This window comes from Anabrus simplex, chromosome 1 (assembly GCF_040414725.1).
Source record: "Anabrus simplex isolate iqAnaSimp1 chromosome 1, ASM4041472v1, whole genome shotgun sequence".
Taxonomy (NCBI): Eukaryota; Metazoa; Arthropoda; class Insecta; order Orthoptera; family Tettigoniidae; genus Anabrus; species Anabrus simplex.
Window position 1 is genome coordinate 1,317,015,825 of NC_090265.1, and position 20,174 is coordinate 1,317,035,998.

At 38.8% G+C, this 20,174-nt stretch overlaps 2 protein-coding genes across 16 annotated transcripts in view; one reads left to right on the top strand and one right to left on the bottom strand.

The window, feature by feature from the left end:
- Positions 1 to 4,904, bottom strand: part of LOC136858297 (uncharacterized) — a 285,771-nt gene extending 280,867 nt beyond the window's left edge. The window contains exon 1 of the mRNA XM_067137726.2: positions 4,250 to 4,904. Within this exon, the coding sequence (XP_066993827.2) occupies positions 4,250 to 4,740 (491 nt within the window). The 5' untranslated portion in view covers positions 4,741 to 4,904. The remainder of the gene's footprint in view (positions 1 to 4,249) is intronic.
- A 1,588-nt stretch (positions 4,905 to 6,492) lies between these two features.
- The window catches only part of Syp (Syncrip), a 212,600-nt gene continuing 198,918 nt past the window's right edge, over positions 6,493 to 20,174 (top strand). For 11 of the 15 annotated variants that reach the window (XR_010858626.2, XR_010858627.2, XR_010858628.2 and 8 more), the window contains exon 1: positions 6,493 to 6,622. The gene's annotated coding sequence lies outside the window, so the exon portion shown is untranslated. Of the gene's footprint in view, positions 6,623 to 6,690; positions 6,843 to 20,174 lie in introns of those variants that run through there. The other 4 variants (XM_067137727.2, XM_067137729.2, XM_067137737.2 and 1 more) reach the window with 2 other exon arrangements.

Genomic DNA, 20,174 nt, shown 5'->3' on the forward strand with positions numbered 1-20,174 from the left:
TTATTACTAACTTACACAGTATAATTATATTAAAAGTGTACCAATTTCAATAAAGATAAAATGTAGTAAAAAAATTATTGTCTCCATATTCGAGTACTTCTCTAAGGATATACGCACACAACGTAACACTAATTTTCTTTCATACAAGATCCAGTTTGAGTGTTTTGAATCTTGATATAAATTCCTCTCCTGCATCTTTGTCTGTCTATATTGGTCCCTCAATCCTGAGGATCGTGATCTCTGAAGATATTTCTTTGTACCCGTTTCCATCCTCCATGGTCTTCTGCTATACGGGTAGATTGTATGTGATTGCATTGTGATAAAATTCCTGATATCATTACTAATCATATCTCCACTGTGGAACATACCTGCTTTAACTTGAAACCACAAATGAAGTCAAGGAGTTGGCAAGGTAACCATTTAGCCTAGATTCACTGCCTGGTCAGGCTTGATAATTAGGACAGGTTTAGAATTTCTTGACTAGTCCGGCTCCTTGGCTGAATGCTCAGCATAGTGACCTCAGAGAGCCCTGGGTTTGATTCCCAGCTGGGTGATTTTTAAATTTGTCAGGTTAATTCCTCTAGCTTGGGGTCTAGGAGTTTATGAACATCACAATACTTATATTAATTTATACACAAAACATCAAAGTACAAACCACTACAGAAACAAAGTAGTAGTAGTAGTAGTAGTTGTTTAGAAGGGGGTGGTGACAGTAGTTATACAATGTCCTATACTCGTTCTATTAGTTGACTGAAAGAGAGACCAGAGGCTCTCAACTCTGAAGCGAGGTTTGGAGACCAAGGTTACCCTAGCTGAGTCTCATATGGCTTCAACATGTGTCACCTCACTTTCACATTTCCTATCTGACCTCCATTGGTCAACTTTTGTTCTTTTCTGACCCTGACAGTATTGTTTTTGAGGCCTACAGAGTCTTTCATTGCCACACCCTTCATAGCCTTTCCCTTCCTGTAAAATTAAAAGTGTAGGACCTCTTCCACATTTCACTCTGTGTTAATAGGGGATGGTTGCCCAGATGTACTTACTCTTAGAACCTAATCACTGCTGCTGCCATCACCACCACCAGTTCAGAAGTTCTTGAATAGAGAGGGCTCAACCTCAGGTACATAAGTGAGAAAACAAATGGGCTACAAATTACTTTTAGCAAATGCTAAAAGCAGTTTTCAATAATTTCCTCATTTCAGTTCCATACAAATGCCTGGATGTTAGCTCACATTTATACAATGGCTGATTCCTTCTCAAAGATAGCCCTACTTAATAATTCAATGGTTTATACATATACAGTAATAAGTACAAGGAGGTGGTGGCGGTAATTTATGGTTTAATACAAGTACAACTGGGCAACCATCCTCTACTAGCACTAATCAGAGGGAAAATGGTAGAGGTCTGGCACTTGCTTGCATTCGAGAGATACGGTAGTGGGTTCAAACCCCAATGTCAGCAGCCCTGAAGGTGATTTTCTGTGGTTTCCCATTTTCACACCAGGCTGTACCTTAATTAAGGCCATGGTCACTTCCTACCCACTTCTAATAATAATAATAATGTTATTTGTTTTACTTCCCACTAACTACTCTTTTACGGTTTTCGGAGACGCCGAGGTGCCGGAATTTAGTCCCGCAGGAGTTCATTTACGTGCCAGTAAATCTACCGACATGAGGCTGACGTATTTGAGCACCTTCAAATACCACCGGACTGAGCCAGGATCGAACCTGCCAAGTTGGAGCCAGAAGGCCAGCGCCTTAACCGTCTGAGCCACTCAGCCCGGCTACCCACTCCTAGCCCTTTCCTATTCCATAGTCACCAGAAGACTTATCTGAGTTGATGCAACATAAAGCAAACTATATTTAAAAAAAAAAAAAAAAAAAAAGACGTTGACAAACTGAGGTTGGCTAGGAAAGATGAAAGCGAGGAGCCTAAGGGCTGGTATTATAATAGAGGTTTAAACTGTTGGTTCAATTTAAACTTTGGTTTATCTATTAGTCACGTATTATAAAACTTATGTTTAACTAGAGATTAATTTTACTGCCACTCATCTACCGTTTAAACTGAAGTTTAAGAATACATAACCTTACAACATGGCAGAATGCATGGATCTCGAAGATATTTTTGAGGTGTTTGAAGAAATACAAGGAGATGATGAAGAAATGGTTTAAATCATTGAACGACCACGGGCACCACAAGTTTTTCGAGCAAGGGCACGTCACTTTCATATATGGAATGAAACAGAGTTTAGGCTTACAAAACAGACTGTCATAACCCTATTTCAGCAAATTGGCGCTAGAATAAAACATGAAACGAAAAGGTAAGAATGTAAAAATTACTTTTTGAACTGTTTGAATATCAAAAGAGTAAATTTTAGAAAATAAAGTAACTTTCTTCTATTTCAGAAATCATGCTGTAGAACCCCTCAGTCAACTACTAATAGCATTGAATTTTTATGCCTCCGGTAGTATGTTTATTATAATGGGAGATTTCAGAGGAATTCATAAGGCCATTGTTTCACGGAATATAGGTATAATAAAGGTATAGGAATATAGGTCCCACATTTGCCCCAGTTGACCCTATAAATATTTCTGTCTTGATTTACTAGTTTCATTTCTGTGAAATAAAATGGCATATGAAGAAAAGGTTCCACCTTATCAATACAATTTTTATTATTGTAAGAATTAACTTACAGGACCTGTTTCGATTTTTAAATAGTCATCATCAGCTGTACATGGATACCTTCACATTTGAGTCAAGTATTGGTTAATATGCATTGCATTGATAAGGTGGAACCTTTTCTTGCCTATACATAAATATTTCTGTACTAATTGCACAAGCATTTCTATTTCCTTACAAGTAAAATTAGGACAACGTTTATTGTTTTTATCCACCATTACCTACAAGAAGTAAACAAAACATTATCCATAGTCATCTTTTCTTGCAAGTCACGACTACCACGATCGTATATTTCCTTCTTCACCTCAGTTTAACTTAGGCCAGCCATTATAAGACTCAACATCGGTTTAAACTCAAGTTACAGTTTAACTCAATCTTCAGTTTAAACCTTCATTATAATACTGGCCCTAACACAAGTAAGAGGAAGTAATGCCAGACTCAGATAGGGGAACTTTGGTCACCAACCCACGCTCCAAAGTTCAGCGTCCTTGTCACCATTTGGTCAAGTCTTACGACAAGCAGGGGAAACAGTAGATGTATTGTACTGCTCCCACGCACAGGAGTTAAATGCAAAGAAGCTGTTGATCATGATGTCCTGAACACTGTACATGAAGCTATAGCCTATACTCAGAGATGTAGCCTAGATGTCAGAAACATGAGGTAGGTTTGAATTTTTAAAAAGAAGATGAAAACAAACAAAACAATGAAACTGAATGGAGAAGATATATTAAATTATCTTAGTCTTAGTATAGGATGAGGATTACAATGGGTTAATAAACTGTTGGCACTCATACTTGCTTCCAGTTAGCCTATCTTTGAAGTCCCTGGGGGCACATAATTTCTTTTATATAGCAACCTGTCAGAACAGTGGCTATATGGGGAAGCAGGGCAGGAAGCATGTTACATTGTGTTATAATGTGTAACTGGTTTTGGTTGAAGTGGTGTAGGGGTGCAGCAATTTGTATCCCTCGTGACCTATAAATCGGATTAATGGATTTACAGAAGTCATATATCTGATCTATATCATTTTCAGAAAAATCTTTACAGCCTTAAAAGGTCATTGGACTGAAAATACCTGAACTTCATCCACTGTCTTAGTTTACAAGTTAGTAGCTTTGTTGGCCCAAAGGTATGCATGGCATTCATATAAAGGATTTTAATCTATATATGAGGGCAATTAAGAAACGAGTTAAAATCTTGCCGTCCTTGAAATCATACAATGGTTTCCCCCTTTCAACGCTAAACTTATTTGGGTCCTGAAATGGACTTTTAAGTCACAGCTTCTTCTTTCCTAATCTTGACCAATCTGGCTTCAATAGTTACAAATACACAGGCTATCAGATGGACTTGACAAAGTCAAAGGAGTTGAAACATAAAAGCTCAGAGCTCTTTAAAGTGTAAAAACGGTGAGAAAGAACAGATACCATCCTACACTATTATATCGTGATACACTGCTTCGTGATAGGCAGCCTATTTACCTGCCAGTAAAACATTAAACAGAGTTTTCTAAGGAACTTTGGTTTTAGTGCTGGTATTATTAATAATTATTATTACACATTCAACATCTCACCTGTAAGTGCGAGGTGCGAACCGTGGCATAGTCTTGTTGAAAAAACCCCTATAGGATGGAGTGTACGAAGAATTAGGTTGGAAATATATCGCACTAGCGTTAATGTATGGATTTGCAGAAACATCAGCAACAGTGGACAGAAAATAATACATCATTCCAGGATCATACGTGTCATTTATTGCAGGTCGAATAAATCGAGCTTGTAATATATAGCTCCAAAAAAAGGAACGGCTTAAAGCCATATTATGTAAATGCAATAATGCTGTCCTGTTAGGGAACACTGGATTAATGTTGATTTCCTTTATGTCTGGTACATGGGATACAGAATCTTCTGGCAGAAAAAGATCATTTAAATGTTGTATTTGACAATTATCAGCGTTAACTTTATCCATGCGTAAGCGTATTTCATCAAAAGCATCACGAGCCTGCCATTCGTATTGTGCGAACACGCCCATGACAAGAACGAACGCTACCGCCGAAAGTGACCACATCTTTTGGATTCTACGCAAACAAAGATCGTTTATGAAATAATCTGTTATAACACTTTATATCATCATTGTTCACTTTATGGTTCGCACAAGCACAACTACAAACTTGTGTTCCACTGTAAACACGATTAACATACCACCGATTCCACCTGACCCATGTACGTGTTGTCAACTAGTCAAGGAAAATGAACTAAATGCGTGGGAAGTGACAGCTAAATGACATAACGTACTCATTTATACTAATATAGATTTAATCTGATGGCGAGAATGGATACAAATCACATAACAAAATATAGGACAAGAGAGGTGTGGATTTATTTGCCTGTATTTTGTAAAATTATTTAAGTCAACTGCTACGATCATTGTTATATTCTACGCAGTTGCCAACTTCGGTCACCTGTCGCATAGTTCGGGAAGAAGGCACATGTGTTACCGAGTTCGGTATTCTGGTATCTCAAATTCGGATTTTCTTTAACCGTGCTAGTATAAAGTGCCCATTAGCATGTAGTGCAAGTTAAATCAAACGCATAAAAAGACGTTTGAGGAGCTTATTTAAACCGAATGCAGATGTGAATAAATAGCCTAAGAGGCGGTGCACCAGTATAACCAGTTTCTGAGCGCCAACCGCCTCCCCCTATTTGAATAATAAATATATATATATATATTTTTTGTAAATGTATAACCACGGCTTGTGTAAAATCATCTGTCGTCAGGAAAGTTTTGTATGGTATGAAATACACAAATTTTTCATTTAACTGTAGTTCAGATTTGCTTCTGCCACGCCCAAATACAGTACCTACTTTATACTTCTCTTTGATTCTTACCGAGCGAGTTGACCGTGCGGTTAGGGTCAGATAGCTGTGAGCTAGCATTCGGGCAATAGTGCGTTCGAATCCCACTGTTGACAGCACTGAAGATGGTTTTCCCATTTTTCACACCAGGCAAATGCTGGGGCTGTACCTTAAGTAGGGCCCTTTCCTACCCCATCGTCGCCATAAAACCTATCTGTCGGTGCGACGTGAAGCAAATTGTAATATGTATATATATATTTGCAGTTTTAATTTTGTTTTGAATGATTTTTTTTCCATACTACTGATGCGTGCTGGTTTAGCTTAGGAGGTAATGGTTATTATATATTTTTTCTTATCCATGAAGCTATACTACTAGAATAAGCATAAAGAGAGTCGTAGATCTTGCTTTGGTTTCTAGTAGTAAAATTGATATTATTGACTATTTTTGTAGTATGCTTGTAAGTTCGACTTTCACCCTGTTAGGGATCTTCACTAATTATTTCCAGCAACAAGAAGGAAACTGTTTAGACCAGCGAAATATCTTTAACTTGTACAAATAAAGTAATAACTTAATAGCCTTGATTTATATTGTAAATATTCTGTTTCTTAAATTTTTCTTGATTCATTTCAGGATGTTCAGGATGAATGGAAATATTGTGTCGTGACAGATTTCTGTACCAGACTCGTACAGGTTGCAAGTTGGTGCACCATAGAAATGCGCTATAGGATTTCCGTACCTAATCTTATCGCCGCTGGCCCCATTCGCAGTTACGGACATATGGCTGAATTAGTCGAGTCGAAGAAATTGCATCTCAGACCTGTTAGAAGCATTTTATACCATCGTTGCAATTTCTTTTCAAGACAAGTACAGGCTCTACCCGAGTGCACATGCTATTCATACAACCGCCATTCTACACGTGCGCCAATCATAAACAGGTTCTATTCTAATTTCGAACTGGAAGTCCAGTTGAGTAATGAATGGGTTGGAGAGTATCCCTGCGCGTCGTCGTGTGACCCCCGGCACAAACGCGGTCACGTTGACGTTGTCTGCCGCCATTTCCCTCACAGAGGATATCATTTACTAAATTTCTAAGGTAAAATTTTCATTGATTTCACTTTGATATGGCATGCTGTACTGACAGTGCTGTTCGTAAAGACTCATGGATTACGTGTCTAGAGTAAATGCGTTGATTGTTTGGTTGCTAATGATTTACTAAAAATACAGAAGTGTGAATTTGTAGGCACGGGTAGAAACGAGTTAAGATTGCCATTGCCGGCCGGTGCGATAGGACCAGGAGGCCTTGTATGTCGTGAGTGAGTAATGTTTGCGCTGTGATATATTTGGTATCGTGTGTTATTCTTGTGGAGTGGTGTTCGAAATTGGCATTCTGAAGTAAGCATTTTTAATGGTAAAGTACCTTGGCCTGGTTGTTTCGGGAGGTCTTGAAAAACAAATGGTGGCCTGTCTTGGCGCGTTACTAGTCTTGTTTACATTGTGCCGTAATTAAACCGTGTATCTTTTTATTAGTATAGATGAATGAATTTCAGCACATTTATGACTTATTTTGTGGATAGTAGTTAATGGTATTTTATAACATGCTTTCCCCATTTGCTCTGTTTCGTGCTGTATGAGAACTTGGCGTTTGTCTCCTTGGGAGTGTCGAGGAGGCACGTGAACAGCTTTCCAAATGCGAGTTGCCTCTTTTTCACCCATATCCCTGCTTGAGCATTGTTGACACTGCTTGATCTTTGATATGAGACCAGCATGTATGTGGTAGTTTCCTTCTGGGGTCTATTCCACAAAAGAATTCTCTTACATTACAACTAAATTCTGTAGTAACTAGTACAAATACCAGAGTTTCTGTTTCACAAAATAATTTTCTACAGTTGTACTTAACCACTCCATACTTACAAATTACCAGTGAATTTTTATGGGTGTGTTCCACGAAAGTACTAGTATTAGTGCTATTTAAATATGCTTATTTCAGATACATTTTGATAAATATGTGGTCTACCAGTAGTGACTGTGATGAAAATGAAAACTAGTCTGTACAGGGAAAGAATAAACTTCCAGCTTAACACTGTATTTGAATACAATGAGCGTTTTAGGTTAAGCACAATGCAAGTGGAAGATATTGGGAATAGGTTGAAACATCCTACGAACAGAAATAAATCTCTCTGCTAAACAGTTACTAACAACACTACATTGGCTAGGAAATGGTCAGTACCATGGTGTTGCAGATATGCATGGGATGGTAAAAAATCTTCGATCTGTAGTTCAATACATTGTGTGGTAGCTGCAGTAAAAGAGATGAAATTTCCTCAAATTGTTTGTTGGCCTGAAAATACTGAACAAACATGTTCCATGAAGGACATTCCTGGAATCGTTAATGAGCAGAATATCTCTTACATACGTCCAACTTTTCCCCTCCCAAGTCAACTATTTCCATCTAACCATTTATTTTGTCTTGTTTTTTTCAGATTCTCTGAATGCACCAAAATGAATATCTTTCCTTCTGCTTCCTTCAGAATGAATAACTTTGTTTCTCTTGACACCATTTTAACAATTCAATCAGAGTTTGTAATTTCATAACAATTAAGTTTGGCGGCCGAATATCGTTATTAGCGGCATCTGATTCCTAATGACATACGAAGGTATGTCAGACTATCGTGGAACATGTGCGAGAATCGCGGAAGAACATAATGCGTGTTAATAACGGAGTAATTTTCTATCATCAAAGAAATAAACTGAAAAATAACATTGCAGCATTAAGAAATTCACAGAAATATATTAGTTCTTTGAATCTTTGCTGCATAACTTACCTTAAAATACAATATTGCGATAAATGAGGCAAGCATAACCTAATTCAACGAATGTAATACGAAGATAAACAGCTGATTCATGCTATGACATAGTATGTTTATTGATATGCTGTTACTTGTAAAGCTTATAACAATTCACTGGTAATATACAAGAGACTTTCTATCTTTTGTGGAACAGAAATGTACAACTCCATACATTGCAAGAACCCACACAAGTGTAATGTGCAAGGCTATACTTTTGTGAAATAGGCCCCTGGTCACTTTTCTTACCTTCAGATATTCTGCTTTTGCTGTGCCACTTTCTACAGTATAAACTTCTGGGTTTATTGTCATGATTTTGTTAATGATTTTTCCTTTCATCTGGTAGGCTCTCAAAGTCAATATTTTTGTGATATCCAGGAAGTCATTTTGGTGCCTGCAAATTGCAGCCATGAGCAAGATTAGGGGACTGATGGTCTAAACGTTAACACTCCTATATTTGAACATAATTTTAAGATTGTGTGTGAAAGATTTCAATTCTTCCTTAACCCTTACCTCTCGAATTAAAGTCCTGTGTGTTGTCTCTACTACTACTCGTATTTTAAATGTGACCTCTGTTCATCTTTCACGATTTTGGAGATAGCACTTGCTTTTATTTGATGAATTTAGGCTATGTACGTTCACAGCAAGCTGTACTGGAGCAAATAAAAGCAATATGTGCTATATAAGAGAAATTATTTTGTATTATTATTAGTATTGTTATTGCATAGCGATTGGTTTCGTTAATAATTTCACAGAACAAATTATCGGTAAAAAGCAATTGATAAATTCTCTTCAATCTCTGGTTTCATACCTCGTGGTAGTTTGTAGGCTGAAACTGCTGTAAACGACGATTTCTTGAAATCGGGATCTGTTGATTTATAATTGTGCCAGCCGTCGGTATCGGCCACACGTTGGGTTGCGGCACATAAACCGACCATCGCCAGTTCACTTTTCGGCACCGTCAAATGCTATTAGATATATTCATTAGGGTACAAGGGGGGAGTAGAGATGCAAAAATACTGTGGTTCTGTGTGTTACCTGACATATACAACATTGAACAGTAAACTATATAATGACTAGAAGAGCACATGGCGACCATGTTTGTTTACTATCGTGGGTGAGTGAACAGCTGACGGCTACACGGCTATCTAAATAATACATTTTTTACTGACTGTCACATAGTATCTGGAATCTACAAATTTCCACGCTGAACCAAAAGATGGCAGTACAGTATAGTATTGTGTGTTTTGTCAGCTAGGAGACAGCAGACGAGCGGCGGGTGATACAATGTCATGTCGGGTCTCGCCCGACAAGCGACCGGAACGGGAATATCGTAATGTCGAGCCTCACCCGACAGACGAGGGGTAAGGGTTAATTATGGACTATGCATGCTACATCCATTATAACTTTACCTTTCGCAGCCCAGCACTCGCTACATTCAGCTGTAAGACTGTCATTTGTTTACACGCTCGGGTAGAATGTTTTCGAGAGGCGATCAGGGCTGCCAACCTCTGTACCTAGGAACTAATTATTAGTACTTAGTGTTACTGTTACTGGTGGTGATTATTGTTTAGGATTTTTGCCGTGCACAAGACGATTGGTCTGGACAGTTAGGATTCTTGCTGTGGATAAGACCATTGGCCTGGACGGTTAGAAACCGACAAGACCATTGGTCTGGACGGGTAGGATTCTTGCCGTGGAAAAGATCATTGGTCTGGATGGTTAGAAGCTGCGAAGCGGCTTTAGGCACCTAGTTTCGTGAGAGGAAACGCGATTGGTCTGGTTGGTTAGGATTCTTGCCGCGGACAAGACCCTTGGTCTGGACGGTTAGAAGCCGCGAAGCGGCCTTAGGCACCTAGTTCCGTGAGGAAACGCAATTGGTCTGGACAAGACCATTGGACGTCGCATTCCGTTCACGTTGACCAATGTTAATACGAGTAGTTACTCTAGCCATGGCCGATGGCGGCTGCTGCTCTTATTAGGTTATAAAATTAAAAGTACTTCTGGGGGCGGGATGGTAGGTTCCTAGATATCTCGAACACATCTCTCCTCTACAAGGTATTCCAAGTAAGATTTGCATTATTTTAGCTTCCTTATAATGTTATAAACTCTGGGCTGCGGAAGGAAAAATCATCAAATGATATTAGATTAAAAATTCCACCTGTTCAATACATAACATGCTTTCCCCATTTGCTCTGTTTTGTGCTGTATGAGAACTTGGCGTTTGTCTCCTTGGGAATTTTTAATCTAATATTATTATTTGATTTTAAGTACATTTCAATACGGAACATAATATGAGATTTATAACATGTAAGGAAAAATTATACCGCCACATCTTGTAGAGAGAAATGTTGATGCCTCGAACTTTTGAAGTTTTTGTTTGCATTTCTTATGTGCGTTCTTGCTGTTTGTTTTTCTAATGGCCCGATTGCTATGGCTTATCTTGCATTGTTCTATGAGCGTGGGGTGTATTTCGTAATGTTGTGAGTTGTTCGGTAGGTTTTTCTGATGGAAGTATTGGTATAGCCTTTGTCATTGGTACTGGTGACAGGTGGTGATGTACTGGAATATGGATGTTGACTTTCTACCTAGCTATGTCTCGTAGACTTCTGCATGTTTGTGTGTTATTTTGTTTGAGAAATTCCTTGCTTTTTTCTCATGTTCATTATGTCCACTGGGATGGATATCTTAATGACATTATTCCTTCCATTTTCTCCATTTAACACTTCTGTGGAATAATCATTATTAATGTTAATTTTGTTTCAAAACTAATCCCATGAAAACATTTTGTTTTGTAAGTATTATTTGTATAAACATTTCTGAAAAAAAAATGATCGGCAAATAAGAAAAAGGCTACTGTCTTGCATTGCTTCTGGCTCAAGAAAAACTGAATTCATTGAATGGGTGCCATTGCAGGACCATGACATACCTTGCATGTGTCTGAGCACTCACAAAAGTTGTGTGTCAATAATTGGCAGTACATCTTCAGAAGATAAGATGTTCTAGTGTTTATGTGAACGAATCGTATCCATCAAATTTCATTGTAATTTTTGTCCTAAATCGACAATAATGAATCGTGAAATTAGCAGTAAATTATTAAATAGTTTTATTACTAGAGGAATATACATATGTAACTACAGCGACTATTCTGCTGTTGACACGACTCTTCTGTGGTATTCCACTTTGTGCCGTCTGTTTCCAACCTGAGGTCCAGGGCTAGCACCGATGAATGGTAGTGTTATTCAGACTTCTAATTGAGGAAGATGTTTATGTTAAGGGGGTTTATGAGAGACTAAATCTTGCGTATCGGTGACTGACAAGATCGTTAGCGCCACCAAGGATCGGTTGGTCTGCTTCTTCCAGTCATCTTGTTTCCTTCTCGAGGTCCAGGGTTAACACCGATGAATGAGAGTGCTGCGTCTGTGAATTCTTAATATCTTTGTCCATCATGACTAGCACAGACGGTTCAAACAAGGAAATGTAGGTGAAATGTATATCTAGCCCAAAAATAATTTGTGTTGAAAAAAAAAATGGCATGATCCCTGGGCCCATAAAAATTCATGAGTTATGGGCACAAGTCAACAACTCGCCCCCCCTAGTAACATCGAGCAAAACAAAGAAGTGAGCAAAGACTTCACACACACACACACAAAAGTGTTATATGAACAAGACATCTGAAGTACTGTAATGTAGTAGAATTCAGTCGTAGCAATGTATGTATATATAGTACGGAAACCTTTTCTTGATCTCTGAGATCCATAGTGCTGAATGGGAACTTGAGATCTAGAAAAGGTTCGCATACTATATATATTACCAAGCAAGTGGCCGTGTGGTTCGGGTCGCGCAGCTGTCAGTTTGCATTCAATAGATAGTGGGTTTGAATCGCACTATCAGCACCCCTGATGATGGTTTTCTGTGGTTTATCCATTTTCATACCAGGCAAATGCTGGGGCTGTACCTTAATTAAGGCCACGGCTGCTTCCTTCCCATTTCCCCCCCTTTCGGTGGGGGTGGTAGAATAACACCCACGGTATTCCCTGCTTGTTGTAAGATGAGACTTTTTAGTACCATGGGATCTTAACTTGAGAGCATGGGTTGGCGACTATGTGGCCATAAGCTGGGTCCTCGAATTGCTTCCACTTGTGGCAGGCTCCTTACTTTCATCTATCATACCCATCCTCCCTTGGTCAACTCTTGTTCTCTTTGGACCCCAACAGTATTAGGTACTGAGGCCTAGGGATTCTTTCATTTTCATGCCCTTCATGGCCCCTGTCTTTCTTTGGCCTATACCTTCATTTTTTGTAGTTTTGGATCCGTTCAATTTTCTCTCTTAGTGTTATGTAGAGGATGGTTGCCTGCTTGTACTTCCTCTACCAGTAATCACCACCATTACCTTCCTTCTCATTCCTGTCATATCGTCACCATAAGACCTATGTGTGTCAGTGTGCCATAAAGCAAAAAAAAAAAGTATATATTTCTCTGGTGGTGTTGCGAACAGCCAAGCTCATGGGGAGGAGGAAAATGTTGGTGGAATTATGCATGAGGAAGTGGAAAGGATGGTAAATAAACTCCATTGTTATAAAGCAGCAGGTATAGATCAAATTAGACCTGAAATGGTGAAGTATAGTGGGAAGGCAGGGATGAAATGGCTTCATAGAGTAGTGAAATTAGCACGGAGTGTTGGTAAGGTACCTTCAGATTGGACAAAAGCAGTAATTGCACCTATCTATAAGCAAGGGAACAGGAAGGATTGCAACAACTATCGAGGTATCTCATTGATTAGTATACCAGGCAAAGTATTCACTGGCATCTCGGAAGAGAGGGTGCGATCAGTCGTTGAGAGGAAGTTGGATGAAACCCAGTGTGGTTTCAGACCACGGAGAGGCTGTCAGGATCAGATTTTCAGTATGCGCCAGGTAATAGAAAAATGCTACGAGAGGAATAGGCAGTTGTGTTTGTTTCGTAGATCTAGAGAAAGCATATGACAGGGTACTAAGGGAAAAGATGTTCGCCATACTGGGGGACTATGGAATTAAATGTAGATTATTAAAATCAATCAATGGTATTTATGTTGACAATTGGGCTTCAGTGAGAATTGATGGTAGAATGAGTTCTTGGTTCAGGGTACTTACAGGGGTTAGACAAGGCTGTAATCTTTCACCTTTGCTGTTCGTAGTTTACATGGATCATCTGCTGAAAGGTATAAAATGGCAGGGAGGGATTCAGTTAGGTGGAAATGTAATAAGCAGTCTGACCTAAGCTGACGGCTTGGTCTTAATGGCAAATTGTGCCCAAAGGCTGCAGTCTAATATCTTGGAACTTGAAAATAGGTGCAATGAGTATGGTATGAAAATTAACCTCTCGAAGACCAAATTGTTGTCAGTAGGTAAGAAATTCAACAGAATTGAATTTCAGATTGGTGATACAAAGCTAGAACAGGTCGATAATTTCAAGTTTTTAGGTTGTGTGTTCTCCCAGGATGGTAATATATAAGCGAGATTGAATCAAGGTGTTGTAAAGCTAATGCAGTGAGCTCGCAGTTGCGATCAACTGTATTCTGTAAGAAGGAAGTCAGATCCCAGACGAAACTATCTTTACATCGGTCTGTTTTCAGACCAACTTTGCTTTACGGTAGTGAAAGCTGGGTGGACTCAGGATATCTTATTCATAAGTTAGAAGTAACAGACATGAAAGTAGCGAGAATGATTGCTGGTACAAACAGGTGAGAACAATGGCAGGAGGGTACTCCGATATGGGAGATAAAGGCTAATTTAGGAATGAACTCGATGGATGAAGCTGTACGCATAAACCGGCTTCGGTGGTGGGGTCATGTGAGGTGAATGGGGGAGGATAGGTTACCTAGGAGAATAATGGACTCTGTTATGGAGGGTAAGAGAAGTAGAGGGAGACCAAGACGACGATGGTTAGACTCGGTTTCTAACGATTTAAAGCTAAGAGGTACAGAACTAAATGAGGCCACACCACTAGCTGCAAATCGAGGATTGTGGCGACGTTTAATAAATTCACAGAGGCTTGCAGACTGAGCGCTGGAAGGTCTAACAGTCTATAATGATAATGTATGTATGTATGTATATTTCTCTAGTAGTAATGGTACCGGGCGAGTTGTCCCTGTGGTTAGTGCCGCGCGGCTGTGAGCTTGCAACCGGAAGATAGTGGGTTCAAACCCCACTGGCGGCAGCCCTGAAGATGGTTTTCTGTGGTTTCCCATTTTCACACCAGGCAAATGCTGCGGCTCTACCTTAATTAAGGCCACGGCTGCTTCCTTCCAACTCCTAGGCCCTTCCTATCCCATCATCGCCATATGACCTATCTGTGTCGGTGCGATGTAAAACCCCTAGCAAAAAAAAAGGTATTTATTAATATACTGCTAATTTTACTAATTTGCATAAAAGCAATTATCTTCCATTTAGGACAATAATTATAATAAAATGTTATGGGTATGATTTGTTCATGTTACACGTTCTGGTATATACATAAAAAAATAATGCACAGCACTGTAGAAGTAAGTACATGATAGTTCTCAATCTAACGCATGAGAATGATGTCCGGTACAGAAGCCGACCATCACCTATTCAGTCTCAAATTTTTTAACTTATAGGGCGAATTGTACCATGTCCAAAGGAGGATTTTAGCCGCTAGGACTTTTGCCAATGAAAATATTTGCCAAGCACTAAGACTCTCTTGCCACGATAGCCATGTTTATGTAGTAGTTCAGTTAGTAATCGAGTTAAAGTTTAGCCATAATTAAACTATGACATCACAAGCCATTTGAATGTGCATAAAATCATGAACTAAGCACCCCATGGATTACAACAGAAAATGATGAAAATCCACATCATCATCACTGGCACGACAGCCCTTTGTGGGTCTTGGCCTTCTGAAGAAGTTTTCCCTATTCTTTCCTGTTAGATGCAGAGCTCCTCCAATTCTTGATTCCAATTATCTTTACGTCCTCTCTCACCCCTTCTTCCCACCTTATCTTTGGTCTGCCAAATTTCCTGATTCCTTCTGGCACTGCATTAAATATCTTCTTTATCATTCTGTCATTAGCATGCTGCACATGTCCTGCCTACTCCAACCTTCTGATCTTTATACAGTTAACAATGTTTGGTTCGTTATAAATTATACAATTCATGATTATACCTTCTTCTCTAGACAACATTTTCTTCCACTGGCCCAAAAATTTGCCTCAAAATCCTCCTTTCAAGTATACCGAGCTGTCTTTCATCATATTTTGAGTGTGTCCAGGTCTCGACACCATATCTTAATACAGGCTTTACTAAAACTTTATACATCAGCCGTCTTACTAATAAACCGTGTATAACATTTATACAAGGTTTATACACCGTTTATGTGAAATTCGTTACTAATAAACCGCGTATGAGCCTCCTGTGTATACATCTGTTATTCATTGAATTGCTTATACAGACCAGGACCCTTGTATAAGTGCTGTATAGCAGCGAGCAGCGGAAAAAGAATGGAGTGAGCAGTTTATTTTTGTGGTATTTATTTATTGTCTACAGTAATATAATCTTGGTGAAATATTAGACTTATCCATATAACATTGAACACACATTGAAAGAATGGACGATAATGCTGATGACCTTCACGGTATTTTAAACATGGAAGACACACCATTCAGAGGTTTTGGAGGCTAGATATCTTCGTAAAGTAAAACTTTCAAGAGATGGAATGACAATGAATGACTATAATAGAAATGATGATTGGGCGTATTTTTGTGTAGTAATGTGTTACTGCTTAATAGGCTTTTGAAATTGTGAGTTTATTATACATGATCTGCCTCTACGAAAATCTTTATCAAATTTGAGTACCCTAAAAAGGGACATGTTCCTCGACATAAAAAATGGTATAACTTGAAAACCATACGTAATATGATTTCCATACTTTGTAGTTGAATATGTAGAAATATGATGTATAAATTATTATTCATTATTATTAGAAAGGGCACCCGAATGGGCATTAGGGTTTACAATATTCACTTATCGACATGGTTCTCTTGTTGCAAGTCTTGATGTGATACCTGTCACACTGTTTGCCACATAAAAAGCAAATACAGTTAACATCTGGATTATGAAAAGACTTCACTGTGCATATCTTGTGGTGAAAACCATGAATGGAAAGACGTGTTATGATATGTCTTTGATCTTGATTTTCTTTGGTCCAGTTTCTCACCAACATGGCATCTGAGGTATAGAAGTCGGGGTCGATTTCCTTTTTCTTTTCTTCCCTTCTGCGTAGGAGTTCATTGTAAGCTCCAGTAGATGGCAGATGGAGCCTCATTCTGAGGTCCTGAATGTAAAAAGTTTCTTTGGCCAGTTCATATACTAGACGTGATGGGGCCGATTTTCCAACTCGTAGAGTACATTTAAGAAAGCGTGCTTTTACTTTCTCTATCCTTTCGAGATCTCTGAGTTTGAGATGGTCCCAAATTAGTTCCAATCCGTAAGACAAGACAGGTGATATTACTGGGTAGAATAACATTATTGCAGTGGATAAAGATAGTGCTGCGAGATCTTTTATCTTGTAGATGGCCGTTGTTGCTGCCGCGGTTCTTTCTTTTATGTGGTAATTAAAAGACAGAGCTGTGGTTTGAAGAGTAAGGATTTTGGAATGTGTATCCTTTTCAACTCGCCGATTCAATTACAATTGCTTACGTTTTCCGTACTATCCCAGATATGAGCTACTGATCTTTTCTTAAGCTTTTCCATTTCTTTTTTGGCGTTCATTACACAAGCAAGCTGAAGAAATGTTGATATTAATATAAGCCCATTTCCAGCTGTCTCACGGAATGACAATGAGTAACCATAAAAGAAATGATAGTTGGGCGTATTTTTGTGTAATAATGTTATTGCGTAATGGACTTTTGAAATTGCGAGTTTGCTGTATTATACATTATCTGCCTCTACAAAGATCTTTCTCAAATTTGAGTATAAAAAGGGACATATTCCTCGACATAAAGAATGGTATAACTTGAAAACCGTATGTAATATGATTTCCATACTTTGTACTTGAATGCGCAGAAATATAATGTATAAATGCTTAATAGAAACTTTTTTGATGAAACCTTTCTATTAGCTACAAAACAGGTTTTCCTTTCTCCTGAAAAGTAATGATTTTGGAATGTGTACACTTTTCAACTCGCCGATTTAATTACAATTGCCTATGTTGTCCGTACTATCCCAGTTAGGAGCTATTGATCTTTTCTTAAGCCTTTTTTTTTTTCGTTCATTACACAAGCATGCTGAAGAAATGTTGATATCAGTATAAGCCAATTTCCAGCTGTCTCACTTTGTGTTGCCACTGCCTTTTCGATATGCCATGCTACTGCGCGTCTTCCTGGAAAGTTTTGCTCGTAGATAACCAGCAGAAGCGATCATAAAGGCGGTGAACGTGCGAAAAACGCTAGTGAACTGCAGAAGAGATTCCTACACCTTGGAACGAGTGTATACGTGCTGTATAGTAATACAATGCATATACCACGTTTATTAGCAAGAAAAATATAAAATGCTTATACAGGGTTTATTCACTGTATAACTATACAAGTGTTAAACAACTGTATAAGGACATTTTATTAGTAAGGCGGGCAGGCCTTCAGTTTTCCTGAACAGCAGCTTAGACTTCAGATGTTTTCTGGGGTCATGATGGCACTTGTTAGCAGACACTATATGTTTTTGGATTTCAGAACGAACATTGTTCTTGGAATTTGAAAGGATTTTGAGCACAGACACAAAGACATGAGCACAGTTCAGATGCTTGCTGTCTGAACAAAATTTGGAGAGACATTTAACCTTAAAATCAGTTCAGCAAGGAAAGTGCTTTGAGCAAAAATTTAGTTCAGTGTTTCTGAAGAAGTCTCAGCTACGGGTGTGTTGAGCAACAATTAGTCATGTGTTCAGCATGTTGGAGGATGAGAAGTCGCATGTTCCTAAAATTCAGGTATGTCCAGTATTCAGTATCCACATACAGTATAAATAATGAAAAATATTTATTTATATATATATAAAAAAGAAAGAGAGAAAATAGTTGGAGAGAAAAGGACATAGACCCTCATAACTTAATCCAGAATGGCCAGTATCGGCAAAGAACAGAAATTACAAGACTAAAAGACAATTTAGATGACCTAATAACAAATTGTTAAACGGAACGTAGGTCTAGCTCCATTAAATCCAAGGAAAAGACATGCCTCGTGGACTTCTGATTGTATTAGAATGCATGAAAAAAGACATCAAGCTTGGTTTAAATTTCGAGCCCACAAAACAGAAGAAAATGCCATGAACTTCACGAAGAATTAGAGAAAATATCAAAATATTTTATGAACTCTTATTATGGAAAATTATTACAAATCTAATTCTAGAGATATTACAAAGCCTTTGGTAAACAATTGCAAAAATACCCCCCCCCCCCACATTATTGCTGCGCTTAACAATGAGGAAATCTCAGAAATCATGGCGGAAGCATTTAACAAGCTCTTGAACAGTGATGAACCTGAAAAGCTCTTATTAATTGATACACACACCGTGATAAGTACAAAACCAGAAAATATAAACCCACCTACAGCAATAGTTGAAACAGTCCTTAAAGAAATGAAGAACTACAAAGCGTGTGGAGAAGACCAGGTTCTTGCAGAGATGTGGAAATATGCTGTCAGTGCAACTTAGACATCTCCCAATATGATATTGACAGAAGATTTGGATATCAGAAAAATTCCCAGAACAGTGGACAACAGCTATAATTAATCCAATTCATAAGAAAGGTGAAGGAAGTAATCCAGACAACTATAAGGGTATTACCATCTTTGACTGCAGGAATAAGACTTTTTTCTAGGATACTATATAATCGGATTGCCCGCCTGGTGGCCATGATTAAGGCGCTGAAGTCTGGACGGTCTGACACAAGGTTAGCCGGTTCAAGTCCCACTGGTCGAAAAAAATTCACCATCAGAATGTTGGCCGGCAGGGTAGGGGAGGTAGTGATATACAATTTCTAATCACTAGATTGTGTGCCAAAAGCGTGGATTAAATTCTAAACCTCTCCCCAGTGCTCATACGGAGTGAGGGCATATAACGCTGTTGATGGCGATTCGTCCGTCGAATGGGTACGTTAAGCCTTGAGCAGACCCCTTGGTTCCATTCGAGAGGAGTAGACTATGTGCCGGCACCGGGTTTCACCCTCTCTTTACTATCATATATCACGTCATTCATTTCATATCATTAACTCCTCTGATGAGGTTGACATCAGGAAGGGCATCCGGTCATAAAAACCCGCCACGACAGATACATCTCACCTCATACCGGACCCTGTAGGGAAACGGGACAAGGGTTGGACAAACCTTGGTTCCATTCGAGAGGAGTAGGCTATGTGCCGGCACCGGGTTTCACCCTCTCCCTACTATCATATCACGTCATTCATTTCATCTCATTAACTCCTCTGATGAGGTTGACGTCAGGAAGGGCCATCCGATCATAAAAACCTGCCTTGACAGATTCATCTCGCCTCATACCCGACCCCGTAGGGAAACGGGGCAAGGGTTGGACAAACAGCTATATAATCGGATTGAAGAACAACTTGATCAAGAGTTAGGGAGGCTTCAGACCTTGTAGAAGCTGCTCTGAACAAATAACTGCAAGCAAGTCATGGCATATTACAGAAAAAAAAAAAAAAAAAAAAGCTCCTTTCAATAACATTTATGGATTTCAAGAAAGCTTGCAACTCCATCCACAGACCATCATTATTAAAAATGTTAAGACATTTTGGACTTCA